The sequence below is a fragment of the Musca autumnalis genome, unplaced genomic scaffold (assembly GCF_047663935.1).
Source record: "Musca autumnalis isolate F117 unplaced genomic scaffold, ASM4766393v1 scaffold_4, whole genome shotgun sequence".
NCBI classification, from domain to species: Eukaryota; Metazoa; Arthropoda; class Insecta; order Diptera; family Muscidae; genus Musca; species Musca autumnalis.
In genome coordinates this window covers 214,429,315-214,448,265 of record NW_027411977.1, presented here as the reverse complement: position 1 = coordinate 214,448,265, position 18,951 = coordinate 214,429,315, and the positions used below count along the sequence as shown (strand labels likewise).

The window sequence follows — 18,951 nt, the reverse complement described above, 5'->3', positions numbered from 1 at the left end:
ATGATTCTAATTGTGATTATCCTGCTTAACAATTACGCACTAGGTATCAATGTTTTATAAAGGAAAATATGAAAAAAACCAAAAAGTTGAAACACAAAAAATGCCATAACGCATTCATTTTTCAACCGATTTCGTTGGTTTTTCCCATTTTGGAAAGCCAACTAAATTTCCTACTTGTTAACAGAAAAAATTGTACCGTTAGGTGTCGTTTACGCAGCATAGAGCACAAGGGAAAACGTTTTACTGTTTTTTAATGCGTTTTTGTCACACTTAAACCACTATTACTTAGCCATTTGTTAACCGATTTTAAAAATCTATGGCGTGTTCGAAAGGCATAACTCTCCCCTTTAAATTGAAAAACAGTGTGTGCAAATCGGTTGTGGAAAAAAGAAGTAATGTTCGTTTAAAGTTGAAAATTCAAGAAAGCCCATTTTTCACTACATTTACCGTTATAAAATGAAAAACCGAAGTGACCCAAAGAAACCAAAGGTATTTTCGTCTTCTGTGGACTCCCACAAAACCGAATTTATGCATTAGAACCCCTGCAAATTTTCACTGTAGCACTGTGTAATTGCGACACTTTTGCTTTTCTGTAGTAGTTGTTACTGTTGTTGTTGTTGATCGCTTTCAATGTTGTTTAGTGTATTTTCCCATGGATTTTTCTGTTTGTTTTGATTTTTCCTTTATATTGAATTGTTGTTTCTTTGCCAAGCGTGCCAAGCGTTGTAATTGAATATTATTTTCTTAGGCAAATTCTTGGCTTTTTAGTTGCCGTAGATATCAGTTATCTGGCGATCGTTTTCGGTTTAAGTTGTCGATTTGGGACTTAAACGGCTTTAGGTGTTTTGTGCAATTGAAATAAATATTGGTTTATTAAATTATAATTAAATTAAAAATGTTAATGAACATTAAATTCAGTATTTTTGTTGTCCTATTTTGTTTTGCTGTTAATGTTTACTGTGAAGAAAAATTTTTAACCGATCCGCGTAAGTGGTAATTGAGGCAAGAATTAAGTTAATCAATTATATTCAAAGATTAATTTATGGAAATGAGGCACACAGACATAGATAAAAATTTAATATTTATTGTTCTATGGTGGTAAACAAAGTGTTTAAAAATGTTGTTCTTAAAAATATTCGTAAAAAAATCTTTAAAACCACGCTCTCTAGTTTTTTGGTTCATATTAATATTCCTTAAAAATCCATTATTTGTAGTTTCTTAAAACAATTGTTTCAAAATCCATGTTCTTGGAAAGTAATTTTTAAAAATTTATGATGCATGAAAAATTATTATAAATTATTTGTGTCCATGTTGTCCTTGAGAAATTTTATAAAAAAAAAAAAAACAAAAAAAAAAATAAAGGTTTATGGACACCATTGTTCAGAAAAAATAATATTAAAAAAATAACTAAAAAATTCAATTTTTATTCATTGGTCCTTGCAATTTTTTCTGCCAAAAATATTTTTTAAAGAGCCTACATATTGGGTCATTTAAAAATACTTTTTTTTAAAAAATCGACGATATGAAACCTAGGAAAATATTTATTGTTTAAATCAAAAAATCCTAGAAGAATTTTTTTACATCAAGATATTATTCAAAAAGTAAGAACGGCGTAAAAACGCCCGGGTCGAAATTTGTATACCCCCACCACCAGTTGCAGTGAAGTATACTACAAATGGTCTAAAACGAATTTCGTCCAAACATACTTGGAGTCTAAAGCCGTTATTTCGATGAGGCACACGTTTGGCCGTATGCCAAATATTCTTTAAAAATCCAAATGTTGTAGCCTGAAGTTGCCTGAAAATTATTCTTTGAAAAGTCCGCGTTTGGAGGCCTGAAGTTGCCTGAAAATTATTCTTTAAAAAATCCACGTTTGTGGTCTGAAGTAACCTGAAAACAAGTAAAAAAGAGTCAGTCGGCTTTGCCGACAGATATATACCCTCACCCAATGTGAAGTGAAACTTTCACCTACGGACAGATCGAATGTATTTAAGATCTCTTCAGAATTTTGTGGCCCTTTTGCGACATTTGAACTTGCCGACAAAAATGTGGATTAGTAGTTAACTGCACTAAGACACAAATGTTGAACCTTTGTGGGGGAGGTACCTTTAGGGAGGACCGATATGGGCCATTTTAGAAGTTAAATTAAATTTTGACAAAATATTAGGAGATCCAAATTGTAGACAAAATTGGTTGCCCCATTCAAGTGATATCGTCCTAGAAGTTGTGGACCGGTATTGCCCCATGAAACTAAGTTTGGATATAATATGACACAGACCAAATGTTGGACCAAATCGGTTGAACAGCTCGAGAGTTATAGGGATTTTTGTAACCTTTCGGGCTGTTTTCCTAAGAAATATGGACATGCCCCTGAAAAAACTTTTACCGTCGTAATGGAGGAAGCGAATGCAAATCGCTTCAACAAAAATGAAAGTGAACTTATCCGAAATTGTGTGTGAGAGGTACCAGAAGGAGTAGACAAATACAGTCCATATTCGAACATGATCTATATCTGGTAGATATATTAGGATGTGCAAAGTATGGATTACATCGGTCACTCCCCTTAAGAGTTATCGTGCGCACAATTTTTCCGAACATTTTTGAACTTTTGCGGGGGAGGTACCTGAAGGAGTGACCGATATGGCTTATCTTCGAACTTAAACTATGTTTGGACACAATATTACGGAGGCCAAAATTTGGACCGAATCGGCACATCCGTTCGAGAGTTATCTTGCGCTCCATCCACTACACACGGTGTTATAGGGGCTTTTTGCATATTTCAGGCTATTTTCTCAAGAAGAATGGACTTGCCCCTGATGAAACTTGTACCGCCGTATGGTGGGCAACGAATACAAGTTGTTGCAACAAAAATCAAAGCGATTCGAGAGCAGGTCCTAATCTGAACTTATCTGAAATTTTGTGTGGGTGGTACCCGAAGGAGTGGACCGATTGTGTCTATTTTGGAATTTCATCTAAGTTTAGTAGAAATTTCACGATGTGCAAAGTATGGATCAAATCGGTTACTTCCTTCAAGAGTTATCGTGCGCTCAAATTTTCCGAACATTTTCGAACTTTTGTGGGGGAGGTACCGGAAGGAGTGGATCGATATAGCCCACCTTCGAACTTAAACTAAGTTTGGACAAAATATTACGAAAGCCAAATTTTGGACCGAATCGGCAGATCCGTTCGAGAGTTATCTTGCGTTCCAACCACTACACACGGTGTCATAGGGTTTTTTGTAACTTTCAGGCTATTTTCTCAGGAAGTATGGACTTGCCCCTAATGAAACTTACAGGGTCGTATAGAGGACAGCGAATACAACTTGCGTAAACAAAAATCAAAGCGATTCGAGACCAGGTCCTAAACTGAACTTTTCCGAAATTTTGTGTGGGAGGTACCCGAAGGAGTGGACCGATTGAGTCCATATTGGAACCTAATCTAAGTTTGGTAGAAATTACACTATGTGCAAAGTATGGACCAAATCGGTTATTCCCTACAAGAGTTATCGTGCGCACAAGTTTTGCGACAATTTTTGAACATTTGTGGGGGAGGTACCTGAAGGAGTGGACCTATATGGCCCATCTTCGAACTTAAATCGAATCTGGACAAAATATTTCGATACCCAAAATTTGAACCGAATCGATTGATCCGTTCGAGAGTTATCGTGCGCACCAGCCAGCCAGACAGACCGACAGACAGACAGACAGACGGACGGACATTGCTAGATCTACTCAAAATTGTTTGAAACGGATATCGTACAAACATACTTGGGGTCTAAAACCATTATTTCGATGAGGCACATTTTTGGTCGTATCAAAGTGTAAATACCCTCTTTAGCCTAAAGGCTGAGGGTATAATTATTCTAAAAAAATCACGTTTTGTGCCCTAAAGTGGCCTGAAAATTTTTCTTTAAAAAATCCACGTTTGTGGTCTGAAGTAACCTGAAAATTATTCTAAAAAAATCACGTTTTGTGCCCTAAAGTGGCCTGAAAATTTTTCTTTAAAAAATCCACGTTTGTGGTCTGAAGTAACTTGAAAATTATTCTAAAAAAATCACGTTTTGTGCCCTAAAGTGGCCTGAAAATTTTTCTTTAAAAAATCACGTTTTTTGCCCTAAAGTGGCCTGAAAATTTTTCTTTAAAAAATCCTGAAAAATATTCTTTAAAAAATCCACGTTTTGTGGCCTGAAGTTGCCTGAAAAATATTCTTTAAAAAATCCACGTTTTGTGGCCTGAAGTTGCCTGAAAAATATTCTTTAAAAAATCCACGTTTTGTGGCCTGAAGTTGCCTGAAAAATATTCTTTAAAAAATCCACGTTTTGTGGCCTGAAGTTGCCTGAAAAATATTCTTTAAAAAATCCACGTTCCGTGGCTTGAAGTTGTCTGAAAAATATTCTTTAAAAAAATCCACGTTTTGTGGCCCGAAGTTGCTTGAAAAATATTGTTTACAATCCTCGTTTTGTGGCCTGACGTTATCTGAAAAAAAATTCTTAAAAAATCTACGTTTTGCTACCAGAAGTTGCCTAAAAAATTGCCCAAATTCAATGCGGATATATGTCTGGAGGAAATATTACGATGTGTCAAGTTTGGACCCAATCGGTCCTTAAACCATTCGAGGGTTATCGTGCACACCATTTTCTGGAAAAATACGGAGAACTGGACCGATTTTGCCCATTTTCGAATAAGTTTGGATAAAATATTACAAAATATTTTACTTTAGAATCCTCTATTTTAAAAGTATATATGATTTATCTTTAATATTTTTACAAGTAACTATACATTTCCCCCACATCTGCTTTATACTCTAATAATATTTCCATTCAATGCTAACTTCAACCCCGAAATTTAAAATTTATAAAATTTATTAACACTTCTTCAACAGCAGATTACATCAAGTCATGCAGAATTGCGGATAAAAACTTTGTCAATTGTTCGACGGAGAGTATACAGAAGCTGTTCGATAAATTGAATGATGGTGAGAGACCAAAGCCTTTTGAAATCAAATCGGGCGGTAATTAACAAAAAATTAAATTCCATTTTCATAGGTATTCCCGGTTTGGATAGCATTAAAAGTTTCGATCCATTCCTGCTGAATCGTATTAAAATTACCCAGGGCAATAGTAATGCCATTAACTTAAAGGTGGAATTGGCCAATGTACAAATTATTGGCTTTGGCCACACGCACGTATTGGAGAGTATGTAAGTGTGAAAAAGAGAGAAGAGAGGGAGGAATATTATGATTATTATACCCTCCACCATAGTATGGAGGGTATATTAAGTTTGTTTTTCCGTTTGTAACGCATTGAAATACTCATTTGCGACCCTATAAAGTATATATATTCTTGATCAGGGTAAAATTCTAAGTCGATCTGAGCACGTCCGTCCGTCCGTCCGTCCGTCCGTCCGTCTGTGGTAATCACTCTAGCATCCACAAAAATAGAGATAGGACGCTGAAATTTTGGGAAATTGCGTCTTTTGTTTGCAGGCAGGTCAAGTTCGATGATGGGCTATATCGGTCCACGTTTTGGTATAGCCTCCATATAACGGTACCCCCCGATTTACGGTATTTTGAAGTTTTTAGCTACATTTTCAGACCGATTTGGCTATAATTTGACATTTAGGGTTCTTAAGTGTCAACAAACATATATAACAAAACTTGTGGACGTAGGTCCACGTTTTGGTATAGCCCCCATATAACGGTACCTCCCGATTTGCGGTATTTTGACGTTTTTAGCTACATTTTTAGACCGATTTAGCTATAATTTGAAATTTAGGGTTCTTAAGTATCAATAAACTTATATAACAAAAGTTGTGGACATAGGCCCACGTTTTGGTATAGCCCCCATATAACGGTACCCCCCGATTTGCGGTATTTTGACGTTTTTAGCTACATTTTCAGACCGATGTAGCTATAATTTGACATTTGGGGTTCTTAAAAGTCAATAAACTTATATAACAAAAGTTGTGGACATAGGTCCACGTATTGGTATAGCCCCCATATAACGGTACCTCCCGATTTACGGTATTTTGACGGGTTTAGCTACATTTTCAGACCGATTTAGCTATAATTTGACATTTAGGGTTCTTAAAAGTCAATAAACTTATATAACAAAAGTTGTGGACATAGGCCCACGTATTGGTATAGCCCCCATATAACGGTACCCCCGATTTACGGTATTTTGACGGGTTTAGCTACATTTTCAGACCGATTTAGCTATAATTTGACATTTGAAGTTCTTAAATGTCAATAAACTTTTGTGACAAAACTTGTGGACATAGGTCCACGTTTTGGTATAGCCCCATATAACGGTACCTCCCGATTTACGGTATTTTGACGTTTTTAGCTACATTTTCAGACCGATATAGCTATAATTTGACATTTAGGGTTCTTAAGTGTAACTAAACTTATATAACAAAAGTTGTGGACCTAGGTCCAAGTTTTGGTATAGCCCCCATATAACGGTACCCCCGATTTACGCCATTTTGACGTTTTTATCTACATTTTCAGACCGTTTTAGCTATCAATTGACATTTAGGGTTCTTAAATATCAATAAACTTATATAACTAGTGGACATAGGTCCATGTTTTGGAACAGCCCCCATATAACGTTACCGCCCGATTTCAGGTATTTTGAGAATTTTACCATCAAGTTTTAACCGAAATATCTGTAATTTGAACATTTGACATTTGAAATTCTTAGTGGTCACCACACCTCTCCACCAAATATTGTCAAGAAAGCCCCCATATAACGGTACCTCCCGATTTTCAGTAATTTGATGATTTTAGCTACAATATTGAACCGAACAAGCAGTAATTTGACATTTGAAGTTTTTAGTGGTCACAACACCTCTCCATCAAAAATTGTCAACATAGGTCCATGTTCGGATATAGCTCCCATGTAACGGTACCTCCCAATTTTCAGTAATTTGGCAATTTTAGCTACAATTTTTAACAGAACTAACTGTAATTTGACATTTGAAGGTTGTAGTGGTCACCACACATCTGCATCAACAATTTTCAACATAGCCCCAATATAATGATACTTCCCTATTTTCGGTACTTTGAGGATTTTACTTAAAATGTTTAACCGAACGTAGGTCCATGTTTTTGTATAGCCCCAAAACAAACCTCCCGATTTTCCGTACCTTAGCTTTATTTTTTGGACGAACTTTCTGTAATTTGAAATTTAAAAGTCAACAAAAATTCTGCAACAAAAATTGTTCATTTAAGTTCATATTTTTCATATTTTTAATGACATTTGAAGTTCCCACGTTATGTACCGATTTTCGATATTTAGAGGATTCTAGCTAAATTTTTTAACCGAATTAGGAGTTATTTGACATTAAAGGCTCCCATCAAAAACTGTCAACATAGGCCCATGTTTTATTATAACCCCTATATAACAGTACCTCCCAATTTCTAGCCCACCAAAAATTTTCAACAGTTAGATATAGGCACCATAAAAAAGGGCCTCCCGAATGAAGCATTTTATGTACATTATCTGACATTTTAACGTACTCACTTAAAGTTGGGGACAGGAATGAATATTTTATGGTGGAGGGTATGAAAAGTTCGGCCCGGCCGAACTTAATGCTTTTTTACTTGTTTTTTTATTTCCCTCTTTAGTGTGTATCCCAAGGACTACAGCTGGAAGACCACATTCGTATTGCCCGTGATGAAGCTAAAGGGAGATTATAGCTTATTTGGACGTATTCTATTGATCCCGTTAAATGGTCGTGGTGAAGTTTTCTTGGATGCGGGTAAGAGAGTGCATTTTTTAAGCTACTTTCTTTCAGTATAGTGAAAATTTTGGTTTTCTGTTTTCAGATAATATGACCGTTGTCATGCGTACCAAAACCAAGTTGTATTCGAAAGGTGGTTTCACATTCTATAATGTAACCACCACCGATGTTGATTTCAAATTGGAAGGCCTCAAATCATATTTTTCAAATCTTTTCAATGGCCAAAAGCAATTGGGTAAGTAAGAACAGTACAAGACAGCTCTCTTTAAGAAGATCACAAGGCGTTCTCATAGAAGACCATTAGGTAAGCTTGAGAATGGTCTTCAATGAGAAGTCATTGTGATATTGTATGAGAATACCTTGAGGTTTTCAATGACCTTGTTGTCTTCTATGAATTAATTCAGCCTGGCTGAATTGAAGATTTCCTATAGAAACCTTAATTCAGCCTGGCTGAATTGAAGATTTCCTATAGAAACCTTAATTCAGCCAGGCTGAATTGAAGATTTCCTAAAGAAACCTTAATTCAGCCAGGCTGAATTGAAGATTTCCTATAGAAACCTTACTTCAGCCAGGCTGAATTGAAGATTTCTTATAGAAACCTTAATTCAGCCAGGCTGAATTGAAGATTTCCCATAGAAACCTTAATTCAGCCAGGCTGAATTGAAGATTTCCTATAGAAACCTTAATTCAGCCAGGCTGAATTGAAGATTTCCTATAGAAACCTTAATTCAGCCAGGCTGAATTGAAGATTTCCTATAGAAACCTTAATTCAGCCAGGCTGAATTGAAGATTTCCTATAGAACCCTTAATTCAGCCAGGCTGAATTGAAGATTTCCTATAGAACCCTTAATTCAGCCAGGCTGAATTGAAGATTTCCTATAGAAACCTTAATTCAGCCAGGCTGAATTGAAGATTTCCTATAGAAACCTTAATTCAGCCAGGCTGAATTGAAGATTTCCTATAGAACCCTTAATTCAGCCAGGCTGAATTGAAGATTTCCTATAGAACCCTTAATTCAGCCAGGCTGAATTGAAGACTTCCTATAGAAACCTTCATTCAGCTGAGCTAATTGAAGATTTCCTATAGAAACCTTCATTCAGCTGAGCTAATTGAAGATTTCCTATAGAAACCATCATTCATCCGAGCTGAATTGAAGATTTCCTATAGAAACCATCATTCAGCCAAGCTGAATTGAAGATTTCCTATAGAAACCATCATTCAGCTGAACTGAATTGAAGATTTCCTAAAGAAACCTTCATTCAGCTGAGCTGAATTAAAGATTTCCTATAGAAACATTCATTCTTCCGAGCTGAATTGAAGATTTCCTATAGAAACATTCATTCAGCCGAGCTGAATTGAAGATTTCCTATAGAAACATTCATTCAGCCAAGCTGAATTGAAGATTTCCTATAGAAATATTCATTCAGCCAAGCTGAATTGAAGATTTCCTATAGAAATATTCATTCAGCCAAGCTGAATTGAAGATTTCCTATAGAAACCTTCATTCAGCCAAGCTGAATTGAAGATTTCCTATAGAAACCTTCATTCAGCCAAGCTGAATTGAAGATTTCCTATAGAAACCTTCATTCAGCCAAGCTGAATTGAAGATTTCCTATAGAAGCCTTCATTCAGCCAAGCTGAATTGAAGATTTCCTATAGAAACCTTCATTCAGCCAAGCTGAATTGAAGATTTCCTATAGAAACCGTCATTCAGCCAAGCTGAATTGAAGATTTCCTATAGAAACCGTCATTCAGCCAAGCTGAATTGAAGATTTCCTATAGAAACCGTCATTCAGCCAAGCTGAATTGAAGATTTCCTATAGAAACCTTCATTCAGCCAAGCTGAATTGAAGATTTCCTATAGAAACTAATATCATTATGACACTGCTTAATCCTTCTCTCTCACTCTCTCTTTTCTCTTTGCATTGCAGAGGACAGTACAAATAAATTCTTTAATGACAATTGGCGTATGCTAACCGATGCCTTGTACACCGTAATTACACAAACAATTGAAGATATCCTGCTGGATGTTTTGCGGAAAATCTTTCATTTTATACCGGCGAACTTCTTTGTTGAAGATATACCCACTCCAGAACAATTGTATGGCAGCAGCAAACAGAAACAGCCAAAGAAACCGTAATGGAAAAATTTTGAAAGGAGTGTACGAAAGAGTTTGTGTGTGTGTGGGTGGATGGGAGGGTGCTGAAGAACAACACATACTCCTCCATAAGTGATGTTTAACGTAATTAATTTCTTGGTTAAGATGTTTATGTACATATTTTTTATTTTTAAGCCACTTGTTTGAGAATTTTTGGAAACAATTTCGAAATAAAACAAATTTCTTGTTAATTTGGTATACAAAAAATTAAAGTGTTTCCATTCTGATAGCCTCCAAACTGCACTCGCCATTGCAGCTGACATTAATTTGTTTACTTCTTCGTTGCGTATTGACCGAAATGGGTTTTCGTGACCGAAACACCAACGATCAATTAAGTTCTTATCCACAAAATCTGTAATGCTGTCTGATTGAGACATACATTTGTATTTCGTGCTGCAGTTTTATGGATAGCGAAGCGCGAGTTCATGGTTAAGTAGTTTGCCAGGATGAGAAATATGAGGGGCAAACGTATTCTCAATTTCTATAGGAAATCTTCAATTCAGCCCTGGCTGAATGATGATTTCTATAGGAAATCTTCAATTCAGGCCTGGCTGAATGATGATTTCTATAGGAAATCTTCAATTCAGCCCTGGCTGAATGATGATTTCTATAGGAAATCTTCAATTCAGCCCTGGCTGAATGATGATTTCTATAGGAAATCTTCAATTCAGCCCTGGCTGAATGATGATTTCTATAGGAAATCTTCAATTCAGCCCTGGCTGAATGATGATTTCTATAGGAAATCTTCAATTCAGCCCTGGCTGAATGATGATTTCTATAGGAAATCTTCAATTCAGCCCTGGCTGAATGATGATTTCTATAGGAAATCTTCAATTCAGCCCTGGCTGAATGATGATTTCTATAGGAAATCTTCAATTCAGCCCTGGCTGAATGATGATTTCTATAGGAAATCTTCAATTCAGCCCTGGCTGAATGATGATTTCTATAGGAAATCTTCAATTCAGCCCTGGCTGAATGATGATTTCTATAGGAAATCTTCAATTCAGCCCTGGCTGAATGATGATTTCTATAGGAAATCTTCAATTCAGCCCTGGCTGAATGATGATTTCTATAGGAAATCTTCAATTCAGCCCTGGCTGAATGATGATTTCTATAGGAAATCTTCAATTCAGCCCTGGCTGAATGATGATTTCTATAGGAAATCTTCAATTCAGCCCTGGCTGAATGATGATTTCTATAGGAAATCTTCAATTCAGCCTGGCTGAATAAAGATTTCTATAGGAAATCTTCAATTCAGCCTGGCTGAATAAAGATTTCTATAGGAAATCTTCAATTCAGCCTGGCTGAATAAAGATTTCTATAGGAAATCTTCAATTCAGCCTGGCTGAATAAAGATTTCTATAGGAAATCTTCAATTCAGCCTGGCTGAATGATTATTTCTATAGGAAATCTTCAATTCAGCCTGGCTGAATGATTATTTCTATAGGAAATCTTCAATTCAGCCTGGCTAAATGATTATTTCTATAGGAAATCTTCAATTCAGCCCTGGCTGACTGATGATTTCTATAGGAAATCTTCAATTCAGCCCTGGCTGAATGATGATTTCTATAGGAAATCTTCAATTCATCCTGGCTGAATAAAGATTTCTATAGGGAATCTTCAATTCAGCCTGGCTGAATAAAGATTTCTATAGGGAATCTTCAATTCAGCCTGGCTGAATAAAGATTTCTATAGGAAATCTTCAATTCAGCCTGGCTGAATAAAGATTTCTATAGGAAATCTTCAATTCAGCCTGGCTGAATAAAGATTTCTATAGGGAATCTGCAATTCAGCCTGGCTGAATAAAGATTTCTATAGGGAATCTGCAAATCAGCCTGGCTGAATTAAGGTTTCTATAGGAAATCTTCAATTCAGCCTGGCTGAATTAAGGTTTCTATAGGAAATCTTCAATTCAGCCTGGCTGAATTAAGGTTTCTATAGGAAATCTTCAATTCAGCCTGGCTGAATTAAGGTTTCTATAGGAAATCTTCAATTCAGCCTGGCTGAATAAAGATTTCTATAGGAAATCTTCAATTCAGCCTGCCTGAATAAAGATTTCTATAGGAAATCTTCAATTCAGCCTGGCTGAATAAAGATTTCTATAGGAAATCTTCAATTCAGCCTGGCTAAATGATTATTTCTATAGGAAATCTTCAATTCAGCCCTGGCTGACTGATGATTTCTATAGGAAATCTTCAATTCAGCCCTGGCTGAATGATGATTTCTATAGGAAATCTTCAATTCATCCTGGCTGAATAAAGATTTATATAGGGAATCTTCAATTCAGCCTGGCTGAATAAAGATTTCTATAGGGAATCTTCAATTCAGCCTGGCTGAATAAAGATTTCTATAGGGAATCTTCAATTCAGCCTGGCTGAATAAAGATTTCTATAGGAAATCTTCAATTCAGCCTGGCTGAATAAAGATTTCTATAGGAAATCTTCAATTCAGCCTGGCTGAATAAAGATTTCTATAGGAAATCTTCAATTCAGCCTGGCTGAATAAAGATTTCTATAGGAAATCTTCAATTCAGCCTGGCTGAATAAAGATTTCTATAGGGAATCTGCAATTCAGCCTGGCTGAATAAAGATTTCTATAGGGAATCTGCAAATCAGCCTGGCTGAATTAAGGTTTCTATAGGAAATCTTCAATTCAGCCTGGCTGAATTAAGGTTTCTATAGGAAATCTTCAATTCAGCCTGGCTGAATTAAGGTTTCTATAGGAAATCTTCAATTCAGCCTGGCTGAATTAAGGTTTCTATAGGAAATCTTCAATTCAGCCTGGCTGAATTAAGGTTTCTATAGGAAATCTTCAATTCAGCCTGGCTGAATAAAGATTTCTATAGGAAATCTTCAATTCAGCCTGCCTGAATAAAGATTTCTATAGGAAATCTTCAATTCAGCCTGGCTGAATAAAGATTTCTATAGGAAATCTTCAATTCAGCCTGGCTGAATAAAGATTTCTATAGGAAATCTTCAATTCAGCCTGGCTGAATAAAGATTTCTATAGGAAATCTTCAATTCAGCCTGGCTGAATAAAGATTTCTATAGGAAATCTTCAATTCAGCCTGGCTGAATAAAGATTTCTATAGGAAATCTTCAATTCAGCCTGGCTGAATAAAGATTTCTATAGGAAATCTTCAATTCAGCCTGGCTGAATAAAGATTTCTATAGGAAATCTTCAATTCAGCCTGGCTGAATAAAGATTTCTATAGGAAATCTTCAATTCAGCCTGGCTGAATAAAGATTTCTATAGGAAATCTTCAATTCAGCCTGGCTGAATAAAGATTTCTATAGGAAATCTTCAATTCAGCATGGCTGAATAAAGATTTCTATAGGAAATCTTCAATTCAGCCTGGCTGAATAAAGATTTCTATAGGAAATCTTCAATTCAGCCTGGCTGAATAAAGATTTCTATAGGAAATCTTCAATTCAGCCTGGCTGAATAACGATTTCTATAGGAAATCTTCAATTCAGCCTGGCTGAATAAAGATTTCTATAGGAAATCTTCAATTGAGCCTGGCTGAATAAAGATTTCTATAGGAAATCTTCAATTCAGCCTGGCTGAATAAAGATTTCTATAGGAAATCTTCAATTCAGCCTGGCTGAATAAAGATTTCTATAGGAAATCTTCAATTCAGCCTGGCTGAATAAAGATTTCTATAGGAAATCTTCAATTCAGCCTGGCTGAATAAAGATTTCTATAGGAAATCTTCAATTCAGCCTGGCTGAATAAAGATTTCTATAGGAAATCTTCAATTCAGCCTGGCTGAATAAAGATTTCTATAGGAAATCTTCAATTCAGCCTGGCTGAATAAAGATTTCTATAGGAAATCTTCAATTCAGCCTGGCTGAATAAAGATTTCTATAGGAAATCTTCAATTCAGCCTGGCTGAATAAAGATTTCTATAGGAAATCTTCAATTCAGCCTGGCTGAATAAAGATTTCTATAGGAAATCTTCAATTCAGCCTGGCTGAATAAAGATTTCTATAGGAAATCTTCAATTCAGCCTGGCTGAATAAAGATTTCTATAGGAAATCTTCAATTCAGCCTGGCTGAATAAAGACTTCTATAGGAAATCTTCAATTCAGCCTGGCTGAATAAAGATTTCTATAGGAAATCTTCAATTCAGCCTGGCTGAATAAAGATTTCTATAGGAAATCTTCAATTCAGCCTGGCTGAATAAAGATTTCTATAGGAAATCTTCAATTCAGCCTGGCTGAATAAAGATTTCTATAGGAAATCTTCAATTCAGCCTGGCTGAATAAAGATTTCTATAGGAAATCTTCAATTCAGCCTGGCTGAATAAAGATTTCTATAGGAAATCTTCAATTCAGCCTGGCTGAATAAAGATTTCTATAGGAAATCTTCAATTCAGCCTGGCTGAATAAAGATTTCTATAGGAAATCTTCAATTCAGCCTGGCTGAATAAAGATTTCTATAGGAAATCTTCAATTCAGCCTGGCTGAATAAAGATTTCTATAGGAAATCTTCAATTCAGCCTGGCTGAATAAAGATTTCTATAGGAAATCTTCAATTCAGCCTGGCTGAATAAAGATTTCTATAGGAAATCTTCAATTCAGCCTGGCTGAATAAAGATTTCTATAGGAAATCTTCAATTCAGCCTGGCTGAATAAAGATTTCTATAGGAAATCTTCAATTCAGCCTGGCTGAATAAAGATTTCTATAGGAAATCTTCAATTCAGCCTGGCTGAAAAAGATTTCTATAGGAAATCTTCAATTCAGCCTGGCTGAATAAAGATTTCTATAGGAAATCTTCAATTCAGCCTGGCTGAATAAAGATTTCTATAGGAAATCTTCAATTCAGCCTGGCTGAATAAAGATTTCTATAGGAAATCTTCAATTCAGCCTGGCTGAATAAAGATTTCTATAGGAAATCTTCAATTCAGCCTGGCTGAATAAATATTTCTATAGGAAATCTTCAATTCAGCCTGGCTGAATAAATATTTCTATAGGAAATCTTCAATTCAGCCTGGCTGAATAAAGATTTCTATAGGAAATCTTCAATTCAGCCTGGCTGAATAAAGATTTCTATAGGAAATCTTCAATTCAGCCTGGCTGAATAAAGATTTCTATAGGAAATCTTCAATTCAGCCTGGCTGAATAAAGATTTCCATAGGAAATCTTCAATTCAGCCTGGCTGAATAAAGATTTCTATAGGAAATCTTCAATTCAGCCTGGCTGAATAAAGATTTCTATAGGAAATCTTCAATTCAGCCTGGCTGAATAAAGATTTCTATAGGAAATCTTCAATTCAGCCTGGCTGAATAAAGATTTCTATAGGAAATCTTCAATTCAGCCTGGCTGAATAAAGATTTCTATAGGAAATCTTCAATTCAGCCTGGCTGAATAAAGATTTCTATAGGAAATCTTCAATTCAGCCTGGCTGAATAAAGATTTCTATAGGAAATCTTCAATTCAGCCTGGCTGAATAAAGATTTCTATAGGAAATCTTCAATTCAGCCTGGCTGAATAAAGATTTCTATAGGAAATCTTCAATTCAGCCTGGCTGAATAAAGATTTCTATAGGAAATCTTCAATTCAGCCTGGCTGAATAAAGATTTCTATAGGAAATCTTCAATTCAGCCTGGCTGAATAAAGATTTCTATAGGAAATCTTCAATTCAGCCTGGCTGAATAAAGATTTCTATAGGAAATCTTCAATTCAGCCTGGCTGAATAAAGATTTCTATAGGAAATCTTCAATTCAGCCTGGCTGAATAAAGATTTCTATAGGAAATCTTCAATTCAGCCTGGCTGAATAAAGATTTCTATAGGAAATCTTCAATTCAGCCTGGCTGAATAAAGATTTCTATAGGAAATCTTCAATTCAGCCTGGCTGAATAAAGATTTCTATAGGAAATCTTCAATTCAGCCTGGCTGAATAAAGATTTCTATAGGAAATCTTCAATTCAGCCTGGCTGAATAAAGATTTCTATAGGAAGTCTTCAATTCAGCCTGGCTGAATAAAGATTTCTATAGGAAATCTTCAATTCAGCCTGGCTGAATAAAGATTTCTATAGGAAATCTTCAATTCAGCCTGGCTGAATAAAGATTTCTATAGGAAATCTTCAATTCAGCCTGGCTGAATAAAGATTTCTATAGGAAATCTTCAATTCAGCCTGGCTGAATAAAGATTTCTATAGGAAATCTTCAATTGAGCCTGACGGAATGACGTTTTGTGGAATCTGTAGGTTCACCCCACCCTATTATCCCTGTTAGCTTGTGTCAAAATACCTCTTTATCCTTTATTCTACCCCCTTTTCGGTGTTAGCAAACGCCTGTTATAAGTCCTCCATCGTCGTGTTTTAACTGCTCCACCAAAAATATGTGTGTTGTACGTTTTAAATGGCCTTAACCACAAATACAATGAGACCGTATGTGTTATATTAATTGCCCTGTTTCCGTTTTAAAGTTGATTGTCGGTTGGACATTCTGTTGGCTGGCTGGTTGGTTGGTAATATGGCGGCAGTTGTAGAATATATCTCGAATAAAATCTGGAGTTTGGTAGTAATGCATTGTGTTGCCATAACGTTTTGTCGCTTTTAAGCCCATTACGTTGGCAACGAGTGGAGTGTGTGTGTGCTCGCTAGTGAGTGTGTTGGTGGTCACTTGAAATGTATATGTCCGCGTTTTTTAATTGTAATTTTTACAGCAATTAATTTATTTTATTAAACAGTTATTTCTAGACCAAATGTGTGATGTTGTTGTTCTGTTGTTTTTTTTTTCGGAACATAGGTAGTATGTAGTGGTCGTGTGGGTTGAACCAAGTACATTTCATGTGAATATTTTATGGGCCCATTTTATATTATGTCCTCCTGGCCGTTGTAGTACATTGTGTTCGAGTGGTGGTGGTGGTGTTTTAGCGGTGTCGGAATGCATTTAATTTCCATGTCCGGATTGCAGTGTGTCGTTTCGAAAATGTTTTGTGGTTTTAACGTGATTTTCGTATTGGCTGAGCTTTGGTCAAAAAACAAATTTATTTAGATTAATTATTTTTTTCTACATGTATGTATGTGTATATGTGGGTGTCTGTGTGAAACGCATTTTGTCATGTAAATAAAATATATGTGGCTTTTAAATAGTGGTAGTGGGTGCGTGTGTGGTAGTTCTTTTGTTAGTTGGGTAAAGGATGATGTTTTTTGTTTTGTAAAATTAGTCGCTGCTGGATAATTGCAGAAAATTGCCAAAAAGAAATTATTTGTCAATTTTGGTAAAATTCAAATTAATTGCCCAATTATTTTCTATGGTAATAATATTTGAATTTTTCGAAATCATTTTCAAAATTATTGGCAATTTTTATGTATTCGGCTCACAATTATTTAGATTGTTTTCACAGGCAATTAGATGAGTAAAGTGGAACTCGCTTAGCATTTGAACATATGAAGATTCAGATTATAGGCATTTAAAAGGAAAAAAATTCCATTCAAATGTTGAATATGGAGATTTTGCCCTTAGAATTCAGATTAAAACCGATCAAAAAGTTAGGGAGTACTAAGATTAGTTCAAGCATGTGCATGTGCCCTTGCGTTGGTCTTCTTCGGTTTAGTCGACTGCTTACTTACGGCCCGAAGAGATAGACGCTGCCATAGACCCATAACTATCAAGTCTGGTTTCGTTTCCCTCTATCCATAAGCTGTTTAGCTTCCATTATATTAGTACAAGGTTAGGAGGGAAAGGCGAATGGAGAATTTTTTTGGGAATTGGTCGAATGATTGCTATTTGTGGTGGACGACCTGAAGACCTTCTACAACCTCTCAGTCTGTGACAGGATCATCACCTTTATATCCCTCTTTTAATTGAACAAAAAGCTCTCACATACTTTACCTCCATAGATGTCTGGACGGAGGCCATTAGTGTACTCGACTTTGGGAATTCGCTGACAGGAAGCTCCCTTGCAAGAACATGAGGATACTCAATGTTTTCTTCTAAAAAACCTCTTGAGATTCCACACAAACAGAAGACATCTTCTGGTCTTTAAAAGTCATAAGACTTCTTCAGGTATTCTATAGCCATAAGATTTTTTGTGATCTTCTATGCACATATTTTTCATGAGGCCAGCTATATGCAGAAGACCTCTTGAGGCTATCTACTGACAGAAGACCTCTTTCATAGATAGACCTCCTAATATCTTCTATAGACATAGGCCTTTTGAGGTCTTCTGTATACAGTAGACCTTTTGCGATCTTATATGGAGAGAAGTCGTCTTGAGATCATCTATTGACAGAAGACCTCTCGAGGAATTCCATGGACAGAATAATTCTTTAAGTCTACAAAAACAGAAGACCTCTTAAGGTCTTCTATAGATAAGAGACTTTTTGAGGTGTTCTGTAAACAGAAGATTTCTTGAGGTCTTCCATAGACCGAATATTTCCATAGACCGAAGACCACTTTACGTTTTCTATAAGCAGAGGACCTCTTGAGGACTTCTATATACAGAAGACCTCTTTAGGTCTTCTATAGAGGAAAGACCTCACGACAAGAGACTTTTTAAGGTCTTCTATAAACAGAAGATCTCTTGAGATCTTCCATAGACCGAAGATCTATTGAGGTTCTCTACAGACAGAAGACCTCTTTAGATCGTCTATAGAGTTAAGACCTCTTGAGGCTTTACATCTTTAGACAGAAGACCTCGTTAGCTCATCTATAAACATCAGTTCTCTTGAGATCTTCTATAGACCAAAGACCTCTTTATGTCTTTATGTGTAGACAGAAGATCTCTTGAGGCCATCATATGCTTCATGTATAAACAAAAGACCTCTTATGGTCTACCATAGACAAAAGAATACCTCTTCAGGTGTTCTACAGAGAGAATATGACTTTTTTGGGTCTGTAATGGACAAAAGACTTCTTTAGCTCTTCCACAAAACGGAAGAACTCTTGATTGTTCCTAACGTAAAAGACCTCTTGATACCATCTGTAGGCGGAAGACTACATGAGGGATTTATTTAACAATCGACCTTTCGAAGTATTCTATGGACATAACACCTCATGAGGTCTTCTATATACGGAAGACTTGCTGTGGGTTTTTT

The 18,951-nt window shown here is 35.9% G+C and overlaps 1 protein-coding gene across 1 annotated transcript; it reads left to right on the top strand.

Moving 5' to 3' along the window:
- Positions 1-782: 782 nt before the first annotated feature.
- On the top strand, positions 783-10,107 carry Jhbp6 (Juvenile hormone binding protein 6). The gene is made up of 6 exons (XM_073984114.1): positions 783-986; positions 4,882-4,974; positions 5,045-5,198; positions 7,627-7,760; positions 7,828-7,977; positions 9,674-10,107. The coding sequence occupies exons 1-6, from the start codon at positions 896-898 to the stop codon at positions 9,880-9,882; spliced, it is 831 nt and encodes a 276-aa protein (XP_073840215.1). The 5' UTR covers positions 783-895; the 3' UTR covers positions 9,883-10,107.
- The last annotated feature ends 8,844 nt before the right edge of the window (positions 10,108-18,951 follow it).